A 22515-nucleotide genomic window follows, 5' to 3' on the forward strand; every position below is an offset into this window, starting at 1 on the left:
ACGTCTTTTTTTTAATACTGTCGAACCACCCCTGAGATGAATGTACCCGCTACCCGCCCATTGTAGGGGATTACTAACCTCCAAAAAAAAATATGTATCTTAACTAAAACGTATATTTTTATTGACAATATCCTAGCAACAAAAGTAAAGTAGTTGCACTTTGTTGATTTGGGGTGCTCAACTTGTTTTTTTAGAGTTTGATTTTCATCCTAGCATTTGTTCAAACTTTATTTGTTGTCATTTTTATAGTTATAACATCTTATATATCAACACTTGTTGAGTTTATATTTTGTGAAAATTGTCAAAAAAGAATGTGCTTGTATAAATTCAAAGTCTATCAATTCAGTAAACAAGTACAAAGTGAACTTTGATAAACATGTGATTATTTTTCGATTAACGAATGTGTGAATAAGTAGTAGTAGAACAAGATAAAATTTCGAGGTCAACATAGATCTTAAGTAATTGCTTAAACCAATGTCATGGGTACAATTTTCAAAGTATAAATAATTAGGTTAATGTTTTGTTTTTATTATAAACATATTAAACTGGCTTCCACCATCTTTTATGATATCAAAAGCATGAAACAAATTAAAATATTACATGATTGATTATTCTGTTAATGAAGGTAGCATGCAAGTAGAGACAACTAGGAAACATATATAGGTAGACATGTTTGGTGCCTAGTCAATATAAAAAGGTGTCTCACTTTTTCACATTACCATAGGGATCGTTTGGATGAAAATAAGTTGTTTAAAAAATAATTATTTCGAAATAAGTTGTCTTGAAATAAGTTATTTTATTATGTAATTAGAATAATTCATCTTATCGCTAAAATATAAATGATGGAATAGTAATTTAAAGACTAGCTAATACCTCCAATCAAATATATTATCGATATAATCTTATATTTTATTCTGAAATACATTATACCTCACACCAAACAACACGTAAGTGTGAAATAGTTTTACTAGCTTATACTATTCACATTTCACCCTGTTCATTATTATTGGTTCATTATTCTAAAAATATAATTTCACTGTTAATAAATTAAGAAAAGACAATTCTTTTTGAAAGATTACATAATTAGATATACCTCACTACCATATATATTGTTATTATTTATATTTTTAAAATATTACATATCTTATCATTAATTAAGAATTTCCTACTACATATTGAAGACAATACACTTAGGTACATGAATTTTTTGTTACCAGACACACATATATAGTGAATGAGCAAGATTTCTATGTATCCCACATATGTGCGAATCATACTAGATACATGTATATGCATGTATTTGAAGTGATTCACATGTACTTGGGATACTAGATGCATGAGAGAATGGTGAGCAAGATGAAAGAGAGACAAGGGAAGTGAACAAGATATGTTATGTATCCCAAATACATGTGAATCCACTTGGATAAAATGTATCTAGAATAAATTTAACCTAATTTTGACCCCTTGTATTCGAGATACATGAATCTGAATGTATCCGGAGACACCAAATTCTGGTAAGACACGTAATATTGCAAACTAGAGTATATCTAAATAATTAGCTCCTAAACTAGTGAGATTTATGTAAATTCTTCATTTTTTCCTATTTCATCCTCTACTTATTTCCCTATTAATTATGAGGCGCGTGAATAAAAAAAAATGAATAAGTGAAAGTGAACGGAGTGAAATAATTTGGTAAGATTTTCAAGGTAAAAAGACGAGAAACCAGGAGGCATAAGCCAAGTAGAACCAACAAAAATGGACAGGCTCTTGCTTTCTTGTTTTTCTTGTTTCCTTAACCATCATGAGCCATCTATAATTNATATATATATATATACACACACACACACACACATGCCCTTACTTTGAATATATCCATGCCTTTGAGACTCAATATTTCTTATTTTGCTTATTTCCTACTTGATTACATACATGATTTGCATGTTATTATGCTAATCAAACCTTTATATCCTTCTAAAATCACCATCTAAAGCTAGCTATATCTACTCTTTAAAGTAGTATTTATATGTTAAGTCTTGATCCATTTTTTTTTTCAAAAAAAAAAAATTTGAGAAGAACAATTAATGTACAATTCTTCTCAAATATCAATGATAACTAAATCCTCTCTTCTTATAATTTTCCTTCTATTCCATGCATGTAATGCAAGATCACTTGGTCTACTCAATAAGGTAAATTCTTCTATTTCTATATATTAATTTCAAATTTATTGTCTAATTTATATCTTTATGTTCAACATTATTACATTATGTTGCATGTGGTTTTGCTCTCTTCTTGTAGACTTTGTAATATTTTCTTCAGTATCTCCTTGTTATTTGTTATATTTCCTTCACTTCACTGTCTCCTTCTTCCTTATATATGGATTTGCTACACTAGAGTCGATCTAGGGTCCTTTGAAAACGTCTCTCTATGTAAATCTGGCATACTTTAGCTAGCTATCCTCTGAGACCCCACTTGTGAGATTTCATTGAGTATGTTGTTGTTATTTATATCTTTATGTTATATACATCGACAAAATAAAGCTTTTTTTAAAAAAAAAATACTATCAATATATTTTGAAGTACAATAGAAGATTGTTTTATGAAAAAATAATGTTCGTAATATAACTTATATTTTTTTTAATTTTAAAATTTAAATTCTATAAATCCGACAATATAAAAAGTAGTTACATTAATCAAATCACTTAATTACAAGATAATTACAAGTAAATTTCTATGATAAAACTACACTAATTATTAGTAACCTAGCGATAAATATGATAATTAACCTGCAATTACATGTAACATTTAAATTTCTTGAATTGTTCGATAAAAATTATATAATGATTAATGTATTTCTTGGTAGAATTTTGAAATGTAAAATTGAATTTTTTGGGTGTTTTTCTTGCAGAATGAGGAGATCATTTCAAGTATGGTTAGGGTTTCGATTCGATCGCGATCGGATGTAGAAGTAAAAGCATCAAATAAAAATATGAAAAGGGAGGCGGAGTATAATTTGGACTACTTGCCACCAAGAACACACCCGCCAATTCATAATTGAGTTGATTGCTGAAGTTCATGTCGCTCCATTTAAGTTCATCTTAAAAATATAAATTTTGATTCTTAATTTTACATTTTGATGACTCCACTAAATTTTGTATGTGCATTGAGATATTGCTACATGATATACCACCAAAATGTTATATAGGTTAAATGTGATAAATTGGCAATATCCAACTCATGGTCATTTAGCCAACATTTGGAGTTTGACTAATTAAGTACGAGTTGATTTTTGTGTATGGGCTATAAAATATGTCATAAAAGACCTTTTTAAAAATAAATAAATAAATAAATAAATTATGAGCAACTTTCACATATAAAAAATATAAAATTTATATTTGTATGGTATAACAAAGTTTGTATAATTGCGCTACATAGCAAACATAAATATGTATAATTCGCTATACATATACAAAAGAAAGCAGTTGTATACAAATCGATTGTATAATTTGTGTATGTATAAAACGAGAAAGAGAGAAAGACAAAAGAAAATTGGGCAGGAAAATATTTGTATTATATAATTATAAGTGTATAGGATGAAAATATATATGTATTTGCAAGTGTATATACAGTTTTCTCTCGCTTTATAAAAACAAAAACACAATTTATACATTTCGTTTCCGTTTGTATAAGTGATAGAGGCGAACGAGATTTGGGAGAGTGGCGAGCGAGATCTGGGAGAGGGGAGAGAGGGGAACGAAAATATATGTATATATACATTTTTTTCTCGCTTTATACAAATAGAAACACTTTTATACACTTGTGTTTGTATAAAAGTGAGAGGGAGCGAGCGAGAAATGGAGCGAGAGAGGGAGAGTGGTGAGCGAGAGTTTGAGGGAGAGAGGTGACTGACAAACAGTTTGCTACAGGGCACAATTAAATCAAAATGTGATTATAACATTTCATTTGATTTATTAGTTTGTCATTATATACAATTTTCCCATAAATTAGTATCTCACTCATATTTAGAAAGAGAAAAAACACAAGATTCACAGGAAATAAGAAATTGTCTATGGATAAAATGTTATAGCTAACGTGTTAACCACATTTTGCTACGGATTAGTGATGAATTATATAAAAAAAATCACTTAGTTAGAAACTTTTTAGCGATATATTAATTAAGAATAACGATAAATCCCGTAGCAAATTTTTAGTAGTTCAAAGAGAATGAAATTAAAACAAACGTTGGCTATATAATTTTGATTGAAAGAAAATTATAATTGACAGATTAATGTCCAACTTTTGAAAATAAAACAATTTCTTTGATTGATTAATATAATGTGTAACGTTTAATCAACTCATGTGCATGCTTTTAACGTAAAAAATAAAGGTTGATTAAGTCAAATATATTTATCTAACCCTAATTAGTGCATGGCCTTTATATAAGTAATATTAATAAGGATCCCTTAATAATAATTAATAAAATGTAAACCACTCTCTTTCATAATCTTGATGAAATAATACAATAGTCCAACTTGTTTCGACCAAAACTTGAATACAAATATTCTTCAGTATAAATTGACTTTGATTGATTAACCACTCTTTGTAATTATTGTATTTTTTTTTTATCTATGATCCTGCATGCATTATATTAATTAGAGTAATAAAAGAATAAAAAAATCTTGACTAGAGAATTAGATCGTTTATTACCATTAAATATCTCTTTTCGTTGTTTTGCTATTAAAATGTGTTTCCTTTGGAATTTAAAATAAAAAATCAGATCTCTTTTAGGTACTCTCCATTCATTTTATTTTTCTGGGGAAAAAAAGAAGACAAAAAGGTCTTAGAAATATGTTTTTTTTTTTTTTTAGATTTATGTGATAAAAAAAAACCTTGAATACTTAGGTGTTGTTTGGCCACAAATATATTTGAGAAAAACTTGCCAACTAGTATTTGTCATATATAACTTGTCATTGGCAAATATATTTGGTAAACATCCCAAGTTCAAAAAAAGAAAAATTAAAATTTGGATCGTTCTAATATTTGTGAATTTTAAAAAATTTAAAACTACCCCATACTTTTTTATATTTTATGAAACATCCATTATTTGTTAATTCCAATTAATTTCTATTTACAACCAACTCCATTAAAAAGAACAATTTATTCTAATGAGTTATAATTTATCTTAAATCAAATATTAATAACACGTTTAAGTTTGCAATTGTTGTATTTTTCTTGTCCATTAATTGTTGTTAATTGTCATCAATTATGCTATAAACTTAACACTTACGAGTATAAATCATATTTTTGAAAAAACTAAACACTTCTCTCAAAATCTTTGCTCAAACACATAAAATTTCATCTTAAAATGAGTAATAAAAAATACTGAAAAATTTATAATTAAACGCTGACTTACACCATATCCATACTTAAATGGAGGTATACTGTATGTAAAAGGTTGACTTTGGGCCAAATATAAGTGTCAACTGCCTAAGTTAGAAATTATTGTGACTTTTAGAAAGGAAATATAAAACTAATTGAATATTTACAAGTTACATTATTATAATTAAAAATAATCTTATAGTCAAATAGCCTCTGAAAATATATCCATTTTTGCAATCTAGAGATGCAAGAATAATAAGGAATTTTACCATTAAGACAACTCAAAAGTAGAAAAAATGATTCACCAAATGATTAGTTACGCGTTTTAATTAAATCATACTAATTGTTTAAACCTGCAATTGACATGAAAAGAAGTCATAATAGAATCTTCTTCTCTTTTTCTCTATAAAAATATATAATTTAATTTATATGCATTAATAAGATATATTTTTTTATATAGGTTAAGTTTTTCATTTTTAAGATTATCATATCAATTTTGTAAAACAAAAGTTTACCTATTATTGTATGTGAATTTAACTTGATGTAATTTTTTTAATCTATCAATTGTGTACAAAATTTAAAATCTTATATAGGATAAAAAAAAACTAGCTAGGTTTTCCTAGAAATAAATGTTTAATTGTTTAGACTATGTATATAAAAATATTATTCTTATTGACCAAACAAATTAAAGATTCTCCAATGTTATTGGTTTCATACGACCAGTTTAGAAAAAAACATTTGATTTGCATATCAGATAGGGTTTGGTTCAAAATTGTGTTCAACCAAGTTCCTAAAAAAACTCTTAAAAGGAATTTCTTGTAACTCAAGGAAGTTGGACTTTTTAGATGCAGTCGATTCGGAAAAAAAAATCGATTTATTCCCTCTTGACTTTCAATTTCGATATAAAATTGAAACCAAATAAGTAGCTTTCATGTACTTCAATAGTAGCTTTTTGTCCAATGACTTGAATCCATCGAATGTCATGCATCATTGTTGCTGACAAAAAATACGATTAGTATGTAAGTGGTGGTGATCGATGATAGTTGGGGCGAGTGACGAATGGAGACAGATGTTTTGGGGCAAAGGAAATGTTTAGCTAGCGTTTGATTATATATTTCTAAATATTTTTAAAAAATCTGATCTAGGTGAAGTTTGAACTAATGAAGTCTCAAAATGTGTTGTACTATAATTTTTGGAATCGTATTTTACTTTGTTTTTGAAAAACACCAAACATGACTATAATACACATAAGTTCTATAAACTATAAAAATAGCATAAGCTTGACACATGTCACGACTCAAAAATCACGAATAGTGATAGCACCTATGTTCCAAATCCATAGGTAAGCCAACCTAACACTTTTACCGATTTAAATTCAATATTGTAAGTAGAAATAAGCCAAAATATAATATTCAATCTCTAAGTCATTTATAAGTATGAAAAGCGAAACCTAAATTACTACCCCAAGATTTAGTGCCATAAGTACAAGAGCTTCTATAATAATATACAAGTCCAAACTAATATGAAAATTTAAACATAAGAGATATCCTATCAGAATATCAAAATAACCTAATAAATAGAGGTAGAATGAAGGTGTGGACCGCAGAATATCCCAAGCAGCGCACCACAACTCCAAGACAATCCAAACTCATATTCAAGCTCCAAGAACATGCCCGCATTTGAAATCCAATCTGCACCACAAAAGAGTGCAGCAAATGTAGTATGAGTACGAAACCACGTGTACCCAGTATATCTCATTGACCGACAACAAAGAAGTAGTGACGGAAGTTTATATGAGAAAAAAAATCAATTCTTTAAATATACAAGTCTATATTACACTTACCAGTCAAGTTTCATCAAATAGGGGTAATCAAACATCAAATAACTTTTAACCATCAAATAAAAAGAATAAAGGATGTCATGAGATGCAATATAATATGACACCATGAAATGATATGCTTCAGAATACCCAGTACTCTCTCAACCGTATATACATGATACTCCTCAGAAATACATCGAGAGTTCATGACCCATGAGAAACTCGTGAGGTCCATATATCGACACGGACGAAAACTTTCATTTTTATAATGAACCAGATATTATATTATTCTAATATTATAACTAATCATTTTAAAGAAAACTATTTATAAAACAATTTCTAGCTACAACATGAATTCATCAAATTATAATTAATTACGAGAATTCATTAGTGCAACAAATAAATACGAATAATAGCAATAGTCTTAGTTAACTATTCTTTAATATAATCTTCTCATATTCTACGAACAATCACCTCACAAGCATGCATTTCCATTGCATTTCCATATTAGATGATCAAAATGGACAAAAAAAAAAAAAAAACTAGCTGCTATTGGCCTACAAGCCTTAGAAAAATATGGTCTGTTTGGTAATGCTGTAAAGTTTGAATAAGTTACTCTTTTTTTTTCAGAACTCTTAAAAGAAAATGGAAATAAGAAACAATAATTATATATTAAAAAAAAGGTAAAATGGTTGACAATTGGCACACTCTTCTACTATAAATATGGGAAGAATTAAGAAGCATATTCCACATTAAGCAGTGCTAAGCAATATACTTAGACAATATCTTTTCTTCTTAATTTCTTCCTTTTTACTTCTAATAATTTCTTTGTAATGGCTAACATATCTTTTTTACTAGTTCTAATTATAGTCCCTTTTGTTCTAGTTGGGATGAGCTCAGCTCAATTGACTTCCAATTTCTACAATTCATCATGTCCAAATGTTCTCTCCATAATCAAAACAGCTGTGAATTCTGCTATTGCTTCAGAGTCTCGCATGGGGGCTTCCTTGCTTCGTCTTCATTTTCACGATTGTTTTGTTAATGCAAGTTACCTTACTTATTTTGCTCACTTTGTCTCAATTTTATCAACTCTTAATTTTTGAAAGTCAAACGAGTATTAATTAGTATTGAATATGTAGGGTTGCGATGCATCTGTGCTACTAGATGATACATCAAGTTTTACCGGAGAAAAGACTGCTAATCCAAATAGTGGATCTATAAGGGGATTCGATGTGATTGATACTATCAAAACTCAAGTCGAATCATCATGTGTCGGCATCGTATCTTGTGCTGATATTTTAGCTGTCGCAGCTAGAGACTCTGTTGTTAAAGTAAGTTAACAATTAAAATGATAATCTTTTTATTTTTATTTTGTGTATATTAATTTAACTAAACATTAATCTATGAAAAGAAAAAAAAATATGGCATAATACATAAATATGCCCTTTAACTTGGCTTTGAATCACATTTATGCCCTTCAACTTTGGTTGTGCACAAGTAGACACTTAAACTTGTATAAAGTTGAACAAATAGACACATGTCATTTTTTGTCCTACGTGGTGTCCTACGTGTATTGTGTCATGTAGGACTCATGTGTTTATTTATTTAAAAGTTGGATAGATAAAGTACTTGTTTGTGCATTATGAAAGTTGGAGGTCAAAGTTAAAATTTGAAGCCAAATTTAGGGTCCAATATATGTATTATGCCAAAAAATATTATCACAATTTTGGTTTTCCTAAGCTATATGCACATGTGACATGCCTTACAATAAAATAATTTTAACGAACACCCCATACGTAGTTGATGGATTTTCCAAGGAAGTTATTATAAGCATGTGCAAATATATTTTCTATCTAATAAACTTGTTGGTTAGGAAAAGGAAAAGAAAGCAAGTTGACCTTTATAAAAAAAAGGGGGGACATTAGTCAATGTTTTGATATATATACAAATTAAATATTATATTGTATTAGTTTTTGAAAACTAATTATATTATTGATGATTTGTTAGCTTGGTGGACCTAGTTGGACTGTATTACTCGGAAGAAGAGACTCAACCACTGCAAGTTTGAGTACCGCAAATAGTGACATACCTGCACCAACTTTGAATCTTAGCAGTCTTATTTCTTCCTTTTCTAATAAAGGTTTTAGTTCCAGAGAAATGGTCGCTCTCTCAGGTTTATTTTTTTACATAAAAAATATATTAAACATTTTTTTAAAATCAAGTCACGAGATTCATAGAAAATATGCTAAATTGAAATATCTTTGGATTGTACAGGTTCTCACACGATAGGACAAGCAAGATGCACCACTTTTCGCGATCGTCTCTACAACGAAACTGATATAAATGCTTCATTCGCTACATCGGTGAAATCGAACTGTCCACAAAGTGGAAGTGACAATGACATCTCTCCATTAGACACCACAAGCCCAACCACATTTGATAATATTTACTATAAGAATCTGCGAATTCAAAAGGGTCTTCTTCATTCTGACCAACAACTATTTAGCGGAGGCTCAACAGACTCTATAGTTAACACTTATAGCTCTAATTCAGCCACTTTTTTCACTGATTTTGCAAATGCCATGGTGAAAATGGGTAATCTTAGCCCACTTACTGGCTCAAATGGTCAAATCCGCAAAAATTGCAGGAAGATCAATTAAGGTTTCATATAAAAACGAGATTTTCTAAAATTTGATCTCGAGATTTCAAGTGTTATGTTTTTTTTTTAATTATTATTGAACTTGGATGTTCTTGTGTTGTTAATTTGGAGGTAAAGGAGGCAAAGTTCCCCCCTCCAATGTGTAACTTTCTAATGGTTGAAATAAGATAATTAATGGTTTTATATATTGAATTTGTTGACTTGATTAGACTTCATTTTATTTAGAGTGTTTCTTATATTTTTTGTTTTTGTTTTTTTCGTAGACTTTGAGTGTGATATGTACGTTATTAATTTGGAGAAACTTATTTTTTTTAGATGTTTGTCAATCATCAAAGTTAATTACAATTCATATCAATAAATTTTTTAATTTTGATACTGACAAAATTTATGTGCATCTCCAGCATATGAATCAACATCGATCATCGATAATGACTTTGTAACATTTTAGATCTTGCATATAAGTCTAGGGACTCAAGGTCTACTCATTGTAACCCTATAAATAGCTAAATACAAAAACTTTTGAAAAAGTCTTAAAGTACATTTAACCTTCAATTAAATAACTTCGACGACTTTAGTCCTTGCAAAAAATTGGTAAAAGCTAACGACAATATGAAAACTTAGATATATTATTTAAAATATTTATGAAATTTTTTACAATGTTGTTAGCTTCTGTTAGTTAAAGAATCAAAGTGCACAAGCTATTTGATTAACAATTAAATGTGCTTAATCAAATAATATAAAGACTGTGAATGAAATAAGATGATAATTTAAAGATCAAAATCATTATCTTTATTGTTATTATTTTTTTAAAATTCAAATGATATAAAAATGATGCAACTTTTCGCGATTTGTATTGATTCCATTCAGGCAACAAGTTCGCTATTAGATGTATACATCCAACTCAGTTAAGTTAATCAATAGTTAATAACAAAACAACATAATAAAGATTATACACCAAAAACATTTGTTAGTTTTTTTAAAAAAAATATTTAACTATCTCAAGTTATAAGCTACATATTCTTTTTATTTGTCTAATATTCTTTTTAAAAAAAACTAATAAAATAATATTTTGATACAAATTAAAAAGGTTAATTTTGACAAATTCTAAAATATCATAATTGATTAGTACAATTTTAAAAAGACACTTTCAAAATCCATTTTCAATTTAAAAATCGGAAAAGAGTCAAAATTGCTTCTGAACTATGCGAAATAGATCACTTATACCCTTTATTACATTTGGGATTAAAAATATATACCTTCAAGAGTTAATACCCCAATATTTTTAGTGACGTGACATGTCACATAAGACTAATCCCTACACATAAGCGTTGCCAACTAAGATTCAGTGAACAAGAACTTGATCTTTAGTGGCGACAAAGTTGTCACAAAATCTTAAAATATTGTTACTAAATGTTATGAGTGATTTATAGTGATGACTAATAGTAAAATCTATTTTTTCAACAAAAAATATGATGATTAATTTTTGATTGCAATCTAATTTTCTAAAATAATTAAATTATAATATTAATACTAAAAACACCCAATATTATTACGAAAAATCATGAAAATTACTTCTCGGTTCACATCTCCTACTATATAATGCATTATTATACATTTTCATATAACATAAAAACAAAACAATATCTTCAAACTCCTACTTAATCGATACCACTTTTACTTTTTTAAAAAATAATGAAGAAAAAAATACAAAATTAGAATTTAATGTTAAAAACTTCTAGTGACGATTTCTTGGACTTTTGTAGAGATTATTGTCGCCGTTAAAGGTGTAGTTCTTTTGTAATGAATCCGCGTTGGCAACGCTTAGGTGGAAGATTAGTCCTATATGGCATGCCACGCCACTAAAAAATTGGGATATTAACTCTTGAGAGTATTTTTAATCTCTTCGAATAACGGTTAAAGTATTTTTTATCCGAAAATATAACAAAAGATATAAATAATCTATTTCGATTAGTTCCTAGGCAATTTTGACCCATTTCCCTTTAAAATTTTAAGAAAAGCGCGCTTTTTCCCAATTCTGCTCCGGTCACTTTCCTCAACTCCTATCGCCGGTAAAGCCAAGGTATTTCATTTTCTCCGGTTAACTTTATCAACTAATTTCACAGATTTGTACAAATTTTCAGATTTGTGTAGCAATTTTATAGTTTCTCTCTGAAAAATTGTTGTTGTTTTCTATATTTAAAAGCATAATTTGTTGTAGAATTACAGAAATTCGTTAAAATTCGTGACTGGATCATGTTTAGGTGTTTACTGCTTTAATTTAAGAACTGTTTGTTAATTTTTGTATGGATTTTTGGTGGAATGCTCTGAATTTTTTATGGTTTGTAATTTGAAGCTGTATATAAGAACCCTACCTGTAGCATTTCCTTAGTTCTACTAAATTTAAATGTTAATTATTGTCGTATTGAATGTAAATGTGGGTTTTACAATCTGTCTGGGCCTTGATGGACTAAGTTCCTGAACCGGTGGGAGGTGAAAAGTATCACGCGGAATTAGTTGAGGTGCAAGAAAGATGATACGAACAATATGATTATAGAAGAAAAAATGCCAAGAGTAATGTTAATTTCTCTCATGACTTTGGCTGTATTGATTTGGAAAACAAATGGTTTACTTGCATTTCTATAGTGTCTAACATTGGTTGACCCAGAATTTCTTAGTCATGGGTTCTTATGTGTGTTTAATATAGAGTTCTGATTTGCTACTAATCGCATAATGGGTGCTTGGTCAATCTATTTACATATTATTTCTAGTTTCATATATATAAATATAGTGCACTGTGCACGTGTCAAAGACAAGCGCCCAATGCCCATTAGTCCCTAGTTTTTAAGACTTGTCTTGATTTTAGATAGTAATGTATGTTGTGTGATTCTTAATAGCCCTGTAACACTATAGTGGAAGTACTGGCTATATAAGGTTGGTCATGGATGAAGATGTGTAAAGCAGGAACTTAGACTATGATTGTTTTTAAGGAACTGTTTTTTTTCTTTTTTCTTTTTTCCCCAAGAGTTATTTGTCAGGGTTAGAGGGAAAGAGGGGGAAATGGACATCAAGGATGCGGGATCGTCACTTGATTCTTTGGTATCCTCATTCAACACTCGTATATCGGAGATTCAACAGCTTGTTGTAGCTCGAAACAGTAAATTATCTGCTCAACTTTTTGTTCTAAAGATTTTCAAAGGTACTTATTCCTGATCGTCAATTTTTATGCAATGTGAATAGTGTACCCTGCAAGCAGCGTTTCAGATTTGTCAGCTATTGACTCTGCATTGAAGGTTTTGGAGCTTCAGCTCCACAAAATAAAAATCCGGATGCGTGAAGAAACTGAAGCCATCCCCAAAGCCAAGGTATTTCTCTTTGTCTCTCTCTAAGCCTGAGTCTGTATTGCCAGTTTGATTTAAGCAAAGATTATTTTAGGCATGCTATCCGTTTCCAAATCCAGAAAATTCAATACCTTGGAGGTGTTGCCCTTTCTATTATAATGGGGACTGTCTATTGATTTCTACTATTCGTTCTTTCTAAAAAGACAAAAAGTCAAAAATATGTTCTTGTCCTAGTTATGTATGTCTAGAATTAATGAACGCATTTTATGAAAAATCGAACATTTGATCAGTGTTTCATGAATCTTACTGTAGGGTTAATATATTTGTTATAGGGTGCACATTCCTCTGTGTTTATGGTCCAGCTTGTTTTTGGAAAATCAAGTGTGGTATTGTTCTGCACCACATCCAAAATGTAAACAAGTATTGTAGATGCAATAACTCATTGCTTTTTGGCTGTATTTTTGACTGCAGAAGCTAATAGAAGCATCGCTGCGGCAGCAAAAGAAATTGCAAAATTTATCTTCTGTTGTTCCACCATATGTTCCTGATAGAGTGACTAAAACAACTGATGATGCTATTAAATGGTAACATTCCATACAATATAATGAAATATCTTTACTAACATGTGGTCCTTACTCCTTAAGAAGATCTGTTCTTTCTGAATATGAATTTGTTTTTTATAGTTCAAATCTAGAGCCCAGTGTTGAGGATAGTTTTGTTTCTCTGAAACTTGAGGAGCCTGCACCCAAGGTGACAAACTTTCCTTGATTCTCTAACTCTTTACATATAACATGATTTCTTCTGTCCTGAAAATCCAAGTCACATCTTATGTCTCTGTAGCTTGATAAATAAACAAGTGTGGTATCAGATTGCTTAAAGGGTAAGATTCATACTTAATCCAGTCAAATATCATGAAGGCCTTAAGTGGGTATCTGATTGCATAAAGGAGGCGACTCACTTTTTTTTTATTTTAATTAGCCAGAATAATGGAAGATCAAATCATTCTAGGATCAGGAATGTGTTTTACTCAATGAATTTATTGTTTCTAAGGCCTTCCAATGAGGTCTGTGAGGGCAAAGAAAAGGAATCCCAAGTTGTCACAGATTATGCTCCCCAATTTTAATATAATAGTGATCAAATGATGCAGTTTATCATTCTTCATCTAATTTGAAAGAAATTTACTGAATGATTCAGTTGTTCAATGTTCGGGCCAGCTTCAACCAAAATAGTCATGCTATGATCTCACCCTATATTTTGTCAATTTCAGGAGAAAAAAAGTCGCATCTCCCCGCCGCTTTTCTACATTAACTCTGAAGAACTGAATTCTGTACCACCGTAAGTTCTTTCTAACTTCTCATAAGGTAGCGCTTCTTTATACATCAATGTGACCGCCGACACTCTAACCTCCTCCCAGAAAGAGAGACCATAAGGTTCCTGATGTTAAAGAGATGCCTATTCCTTTTACTGCTTATGCATCATAAAACTCTATCTCATACATTTGCTGACAATAAGAGATGCAAATGGCAGGTATATGAAACAGCGGATCACTTTGGAAAAGGTCAATGCAGCAATAAATGACATGGCTACTTATGCTGAAGCAACTTCCCAGCTTCTCACAGCCCCTCGTAAAAAGGTTGTATTTTTGTCAAATCTGGTTACAAATTTTACTTGAAACTTGATATCACCCCTGTGCTGATACCTATTTTTTTCCTTCTGAAGCTCAAAGAAAATCTTGTGGAGAGAGCAATGGTAAGTGAACTGAATTTTGCCTATTGATTCAACTTTCTCATAACTAAACTTGGATACCACATATCCAGTAGAGATTAGAACTTTGTCCTTTTAAATTTAATCTGCAGATTTAAGCCTCACCAGTTTGTAGTTCTATTTTCAACTAGAAAGTGATTTCTTCCACAAAATATCCACAAATCATATATTGAAAGATGGACCCTTCTTTTTTGGGATATCTCTACTTGCCAAATTTGTCCATATTATTTGCAAAATTCTAAGGCTGTCCTTACCTATCAATTTATAATACAGAGCCGGTTCTTCTGATCTGGATAGGGTTCACTCTCTTTTGCTCTCTATCGTTACATAAGGAATAACTTAGGAAAAGAGGGTGAAAGCATTTTTTTTTGTTTTGAAATTGTTAACTTTGGAGGGTGTTAGCATTCTATTAACCCAATTCCTGCAGCTTAGGGATGAAGTTAGTGATAGAATTTGTATGTGACATATATTTAGGAATTATTTGCATTTAATTTTGATAAAAAAAATGTATGTGGCAACCCTTGGGATTTGTATGAATAATCCAAGTCTTGAGGCCTAACTACTGTAGGGACGAGGTGTCTTAGGCTCAATCTTGTCCTGAAACCATCATGTATTCCTGTCTATGCCAAGTTTAGCTTCCTCTGATTTGCTTCATTAATTGTTCTATACATTTGCCTGCAAGACATAATTTAAAGGGCTCCCTTCAGCCTTATATCCTTCATGGAATCATTTTGTACTTTTGCTAATGATTTGTAAATGAAATATTAGCAACTTATGGACTATATTTGATCAGTTTGGCTTATAGTATATTGTGTTCCTTGTGAAACATTCCTGTCAGGAAGTGAAACCTTTGTTGATAAAATTTGACATGTTAAACAGCATAAATCTACTCATTTTGCAGGAACTAAGAGATATTGCAGCAACAGAAACAGTTAAAGGAAAGCATTTCTTTCTTGAAACTGACATCAGAGGGCCTTCACTGAAACTAGACAATACAGGAAAAGCAATACTAACTGTGAGTTGTTCTTATGTGAAGACATAAATTACATGTTGACTAATGACTGTAATTGAAAATAAATTGTACTTTGTAGTTTACACAACTTGGTGAAACTTTAGTGTATTTGCATTTTGACTCGCATCATTTTTCCATCTCATTGTTCTAAAAGGACGGTTAGCTTTTAAGTTTTTATTCAGTTACATTTAGATGTCAGGGTACAATGCTTGTGCCATGACATGTAAAGGTTTTCATCAAGAAGTTGATCACTTAACATATTTGTCTATTTCAAGTATTCTTTTGCTACTTCACATTTGAAATAATGGATGTAGGATTACTGTGAAAATCTTTGCTGATTCATGCTTCAAAAGATAATCTCGAACAACAGATTTTTTTTCTATTCTCATCTTTTTATGTTCTGAAAAACTTGACTGTAACTACTTTTAGTGGATTCATGCTGGTTTGATTCATTCTCTTGACAATGTGTTTCATGCCTTCGAACTATAGCAGCCTTGTGTTGAAACGCGACCACCAATCTTAAACCCCTCTCTCTGTCAAATTCCAATACGAGCAGTGTGACTAAGCTATTAGCACCTCTACTTTCCTTCTCAAATAATTTATCCTGCACCACCAACTGTACATGCTTGAGGCTCAAAAATTAATCACTCAATATCAGCTTTATGCTTCTAGGCACTAATGTAATTTGTCATTGGCAGCTCCTCCGACATCTTGGTCGTATAAGTGAAACTCGAATTGGTCATCACCGTGTGATCCTTCTATTGAGGCCTCACTGAATTACAAGAGATCATCAGGTATTTTTTTAAACAATTTCATGTGAGAACTTGTTTTAGCATATTACCATTGCCTGGCAACATTCAAGCTCTCCTCAACTGCAGACACCTATCAGAGGAACCTTTTGCTGTTTACAGTATAAAATTGCATTAGTTTATTGAATTATTGATGCATAGTTCATATTAAGGGATTAAATGTCAGTGACAGTGGTTATTGTTCAGTTGACGGATCGTTTGATTTAAAGACAAATTATGTAGGCAGTATGAATGATTTAGTCATGCAGAGATTAGTTGTCCATGGATTGTACTTCTCGTTGAATATTTAATTTTATGCATTACATATTAGTATATGAGGTATAATTTAATTTGTTTGTTTTCTTTTAAAACAAAACAAAAGATTTCTTACCATTATGAGGGGAGTCTGATCATTTTGAAATTTTAGTCCATGTATAAATTAATATCTGCATTCGTATTTCACATTCTATTTCGCATTAAATAATACATAACTTTTTTTATGAAAACAAAAGAGCATCTGAACATTGTATCATGAAATTCACCTCTAGTTCACCATAGCATTGATGTGATGCCTTATAAAGAGGTGAAACAATCGAATGGTATATCATCTCCTTATTAATTTATGCAACCATTCTTTTTGATCTTCTATGGAAAAAAAAATAGAATTATGACACAATATTATTATTAATATTTGGAATATATGAATGTTGTAAAACAGAGAAAAGAATAGAGTACCCCTTTATAATAAGACAGGCCCTTGCGTCCTTACTTTAAAATGGAGCAATCGTCGTTAGACGGCTCAGAAAATGGATAGAAATGATATTTTACATATAAAAACCCACTAATTCTTTTATAACTACAAAGACGATTGAGTCAAATTTTCAAAGACCCACAAATCCCTATAGTTAGCAAACCCTACTTCACTAGCACATTTGTAAATACTCCAATACATTTCCTTTAGGCTGGGGTCAAGTGATGGCATTCCCATTTGAGCTGCTATCCAGTCCATGTACTCCATCTGCCAATAAATTCATGTAATTATTTCCTATCACTTACTTTATAGGTAAAACATTCACATTCAGTAAGAAAGAAAAAAACTCGAATATGAAGCTCTTGCTAAGCAAGAGTTTTAATGAAGGACCGTATCACATTATGGTCTCGGAGTTTTATCTTGTATTTCTGCAAGAAGTTATTTTCACGAATCGTACAGGTGAGTCCCTCGTGGTCGCACAATAACAACTCTTACAACTATGTCAATGATATCACCTAGGGAGAGCCACACCCTCAAAAGGTAGTTATTAGGGTGTGAGAGCCAGAGCAAAGGCTATCTAAGCGCTACACCAGTTCCCCGTTAAATCGATGTGGGACTCAAGTCTCATATCTTGCAATTGGATCATATATAAAAGTCAAGGCTCTGCTTCATTAAGTTTTAGAAAGTGTTTTAAGATATTTAACATGAGGACATACAAATCCTTCTCAACTATACTTATTTTGTAGCTGGAATTGAGTGAAGTTTTTTGAAAAAGAAGATAAAAGTAACAAAAAAACGAGTATGAACAGGTTTTGGCTGAGTCATACTGAAACGAATCTTGAAAATAAATTAGTTATCGGATTACCACGTGAGGGTGAAGGCGATGAGTGTGACGTTTTGGGATGCCAGCTTCCTCAAGTTGCCTATTATGATCCTCAACATCAGCTAACATCTCCTCTTCCGATGGTAAAAGCACCTTTCCAGACAAAACTTGTGCAATCCATTTGGCTTGTAATTCAGACCCAAGAAAGATTACTCCCTGATCATCACAGGGAAAAGTCTACATAATAACTTGAAATTTTTTCAAGAGCAATGGCGGAGGCAGAAATTCAGTAAGGGGGATTCACAAAAAAGAAAGATTGTATGCCAAAAAGATCCAACAAGTAGCTGACCTTAGAAGGTATACCAACAAAGGAGAGGCAGGGAGAAAGTTTTGGAGGAAAGACATGCTTGTATAGTGGTCCAACAACACGGCCCTCGTCATCTACACTTACTATTCCATTGGTTTCAAGAAATGGGAAATCATACTTGTATCTGCGCTAGAAAATAATGTTAAATACATCACTAAGCTTTTAGATAAGATAATCATACAGTTCAACATGATGTCAGAATAGATAGAAGTCCTAAGGTTTGTGTTTCACTATCACATATTAACAAAAAACTTCCACGAGCTTAGCCCACAAGATATATGTAAAAGGGTGATCTCTAACAGCTTAAATTTTTTTAGATGAGATAATCACACACAAAAAGACTCAAGATTTGAACTAAACCCTGTGCAGTGGAGAATGATATCAGCATGAATAGAAGATCCATCAAAGAAAGTCACTTCACCACTTTCATCAACATGATTAATCTGTAATAAGAAGTTTCCGATATCAGCTCCATTCCTATATCATAATCAACAACGCAACATTTAAAACAATAACATACCTTTGAATGGTTCCATAGATTTTCATAACTTTCCAATTTCGAAACTACAATTTCAGAATATCTTGTTGAAAGATGAACTTGCTTGGCTACAGTGGCTATGTCTCGGCAAATATCAAGCCCACTTGGTCCATCTCCAATTACTACTACAATCTAAAACACAAAAATAATGATTTACAAGTGAAAGCATAGACTTGTTGTATGTAACTTTAAGAAGTGAAAACAGAGAAAGTGTATAGAGGTCTTGCCTGATCCTTAAATGGCTCAGGAATTCGATAATTGTGGCTATGTATTTGTTTTCCAGGCCAATTGTGTATACCTTTGGAAATTAACTAACAAGCATTAGTTCAAAATAGCATATTGTATTATTTACTTTTACAAAAGTCTCAAACTTAAAACTTCATAATTCATTGAGGCAGCAGTGAGTTGTTTTAAAACTATATAATATCCTCATATTGAAATGTTAAAAGAATTTTTTTTAGAATGTTACTTAAATTTCATTTATCTCTACTAAGAGAACCTGGTTGATCAAAATTCTAAAACAACTCATCTTATGAAGCACTTTTGTCAAATTAACTTTCTGAGAAATAATAAATTGAGAAATATTTTTAAAGTATTTAATAAACAATTATGTTTACCCAATCTTTTCTTAAAGTTATTTTGAGAGTAGAATTATGATAAAAGAAAGTATGCTGGTTCATTTTGCAATTAGTAGTGGAGGAGAAAATGAGTTTAATATGTTTTAGGAAAAATGTTAGTTTTACATTTTTATTTTGTTAAAATAGAAAATTAAAATTATTTAATATTATTATCATTATGATTATTTTATTTTCCACCTGGTGTTCAAAGTCTATAAAATGTTAGTTTTACATTTTTATTTTGTTAAAATAGAAAATTAAAATTATTTAATATTATTATATTATTTTATTTTTTACCTGGTGTTCAAATTCTATATTGAAGCTTCAACTAAATTTGAATCGCACTCTGCAAGAATGACGCTCGTTGTATTTTATATTTGAGAGATATACGGGCAAAATATTAGTCATGTCACAATTACCGGGACATAATATATTAATATAAATCCTAAATTGACTAATATTTTTTAAAAAAATTTAATTATCTAAAACTGTAGTTTTTTTTTGAAAAAAAAACCATTAGAAAATAGAAATTACTAGATTTAAAAAAATATTTTTTTTTTGGATCTTGAAAAGATATAATGTTTTCATTTGGATAAATTATGAAAAAAAATAATAGAGTTGAATTTTTATTTCATTCAACAAGAAAATGACACATAATAAATATTTTTTTAAGAAAAAGAGGGTTGTTAGTTGCAAAGGATGGAAGGGTAATTTTAGACCAAAAAGAAAAATAGACCAAAAGATGAATGAAGAGTATTTTTAGACCTTTTTTTGTACTATCTCTGTCCGGTATTGTTTGTCATGATTTCTATTTATAGAGTTAAACTTTAAAACTTTGACTAACATTTTAATACGTATTTTTTTATCGATATGCAAAACATTGTAATGTATAATACTTTTCATATAGTTTTTGAATATTTAAATTTTTTGTTCAAAATATCAAATTAAAATAATCTAATTTAACTTTGAAAATTAGTCAAATTGACTTTCAAAAAGCACAACATGACAAATAAAAATGGACAGAGGAAGTAGTTTAAGAATATTTTTTACCCTTTTACGATTAATGTTTTTATTTGTGCTTCATTTATTGCTTTTTTACAACATTAGAAAAATAGCGAAAAATATTAAAAGCACTTTTCAATTAGGGTGAATCATTAGTTTCATCTTAAAATTGTTGATCGTCTTAAAAATTCTTTTTAGTTTTGATAAATCAAACTTAAATACACTTGTAATCTTGCAACACAATTAGGGCCTGTTTGGATTGATTTTTGGCTTATAATTTATAAGCCAAAAATCACAAGTTAAAATTACTTAAAAGCTATTTTGACTTCAAAGCTAAAATAAGTCGATTCAAAATGAATATTTAAAATACATTTTTAAAATTTTCACCAAATTTAAAGTATTTTTAACACATTCCTTCTTTTTATTAAGTGATTTCTTTTCATTGATCTTATTATTTATTAGATAGGATATAGAATTATAAGTGGATAAAATGATCTCATATTTACCTGGAATATTTGCAATTCTGGGTACTGTATAGTGACCATTACAAATCACCACACAATCAAACAACTCTTCTGAACTTAACTCCTCCGATTTCGATTCAACAACCCAACGATTTCCCCCAAATTCAACCGGCGCAACTCGCACTACCTCCGTGTTGAACCGGATCAACTCATTGATCGCAAAATCCTTAGCGAACTCATTCAAAAACCTCAGCACTTCTTCATGCTCAGGGAAGTTCAATCGACTCCCATTTTCTGCACAATCGAAAGAGTAATCGCTGAAACTCATGAGTTTTCGAGGAAGATTTGTTCGAAGAGATCTGTAAAGACTGCTATGAATAATTTCTCTGTTTGGATCGAGACTCAGTAGATCGGTCTCAACTCGAGGATTGTAAACCCATAGACCACCCAGTTGGTTCGATTTCTCGAACACTACAACTCGGTGACCTTCTCTTTGTAGCTCACGCGCCGTCACAATACCCGATGCGCCGGCTCCGATTACTGCTACTTTTCTGGACTCTGCCATTGGAGGAGAAGAATACTGAGCTGAAAAAGCAGAGTTTTGGAGAAAAAAAACTTTATTTATTAATCTTTTGCAATAAGTTCAAACACGTTTAATATTCTAAATTGTCGAAATAATTTCAAATTTGAGTTATGTGTATGGAAAAATCTTTGCTCGAAAGAGCTACTCCTAAATACAATTTTGTATGAGGTAAATTCAAATTTTATAGACTTTGATTTGAATATCCCAAGTGAAAAATCAAAAAAAGAGTTATAATTTATATAAAATTTAAGTCAAAGCTAAAATACGGAAACAATTTAATAGTATTGTTCATTGAATATGATTTCTTACTCATTATTATAGAATATGACATATTGTAGAATTATTACTTGAACTAATAATTTATTGTTCAAACTTTCGTAATTAAATATACGATTCTAACACACTAAATTTGGTATAAATTCTATTTCATAAAAAATAAATTGTAAACACTAACCAATCTAACAGAATCAATTTGCAATAATGATGGTTAATTTGTCAAACACTAACGAATCGTTAACTTATAGCTTCGTGTAAAATGAAATGAAACCATTTCAAATCTAAAATTAATGTATATATAAAAAAGAAAAAAAATGGCAAAATATAATCTTAGATAGA

At 30.3% G+C, this 22515-nt stretch overlaps 3 protein-coding genes across 7 annotated transcripts; 2 read left to right on the forward strand and 1 right to left on the reverse strand.

Moving 5' to 3' along the window:
- Positions 1 to 7938: 7938 nt before the first annotated feature.
- LOC107019919 (cationic peroxidase 1-like) lies at positions 7939 to 10053 on the forward strand. The gene is made up of 4 exons (XM_015220278.2): positions 7939 to 8237; positions 8334 to 8525; positions 9202 to 9367; positions 9469 to 10053. The coding sequence occupies exons 1-4, from the start codon at positions 8028 to 8030 to the stop codon at positions 9852 to 9854; spliced, it is 954 nt and encodes a 317-aa protein (XP_015075764.1). The 5' UTR covers positions 7939 to 8027; the 3' UTR covers positions 9855 to 10053.
- Positions 10054 to 11857: 1804 nt separating this feature from the next.
- On the forward strand, positions 11858 to 17105 carry LOC107018985 (spindle and kinetochore-associated protein 1 homolog). The gene is made up of 10 exons (XM_015219576.2): positions 11858 to 11933; positions 12878 to 13007; positions 13091 to 13215; positions 13663 to 13775; positions 13875 to 13941; positions 14459 to 14526; positions 14719 to 14824; positions 14911 to 14940; positions 15857 to 15970; positions 16666 to 17105. The coding sequence occupies exons 2-10, from the start codon at positions 12911 to 12913 to the stop codon at positions 16741 to 16743; spliced, it is 798 nt and encodes a 265-aa protein (XP_015075062.1). The 5' UTR covers positions 11858 to 11933; positions 12878 to 12910; the 3' UTR covers positions 16744 to 17105.
- A 310-nt stretch (positions 17106 to 17415) lies between these two features.
- On the reverse strand, positions 17416 to 22104 carry LOC107018747 (flavin-containing monooxygenase FMO GS-OX-like 2). Of its 5 annotated transcripts, none has more exons than XM_027917289.1 (7): positions 21360 to 22104; positions 19462 to 19532; positions 19217 to 19366; positions 19057 to 19139; positions 18679 to 18820; positions 18375 to 18566; positions 17416 to 17773 (listed from the first exon to the last, which is right to left on the reverse strand). In XM_027917289.1, the coding sequence occupies exons 1-7, from the start codon at positions 21880 to 21882 to the stop codon at positions 17612 to 17614; spliced, it is 1323 nt and encodes a 440-aa protein (XP_027773090.1). In that variant the 5' UTR covers positions 21883 to 22104; the 3' UTR covers positions 17416 to 17611. The 5 variants fall into 5 exon arrangements, with proteins under 5 accessions (XP_027773090.1, XP_027773091.1, XP_015074794.1 ...); XM_027917290.1 differs by having other exon boundaries at positions 17421 to 17773; positions 18375 to 18545; positions 21360 to 22101; XM_015219308.2 differs by having other exon boundaries at positions 17421 to 17773; positions 18372 to 18566; positions 21360 to 22099.
- Positions 22105 to 22515: the final 411 nt, after the last annotated feature.

The sequence above is a fragment of the Solanum pennellii genome, chromosome 5 (assembly GCF_001406875.1).
Source record: "Solanum pennellii chromosome 5, SPENNV200".
NCBI lineage: Eukaryota > Viridiplantae > Streptophyta > Magnoliopsida > Solanales > Solanaceae > Solanum > Solanum pennellii.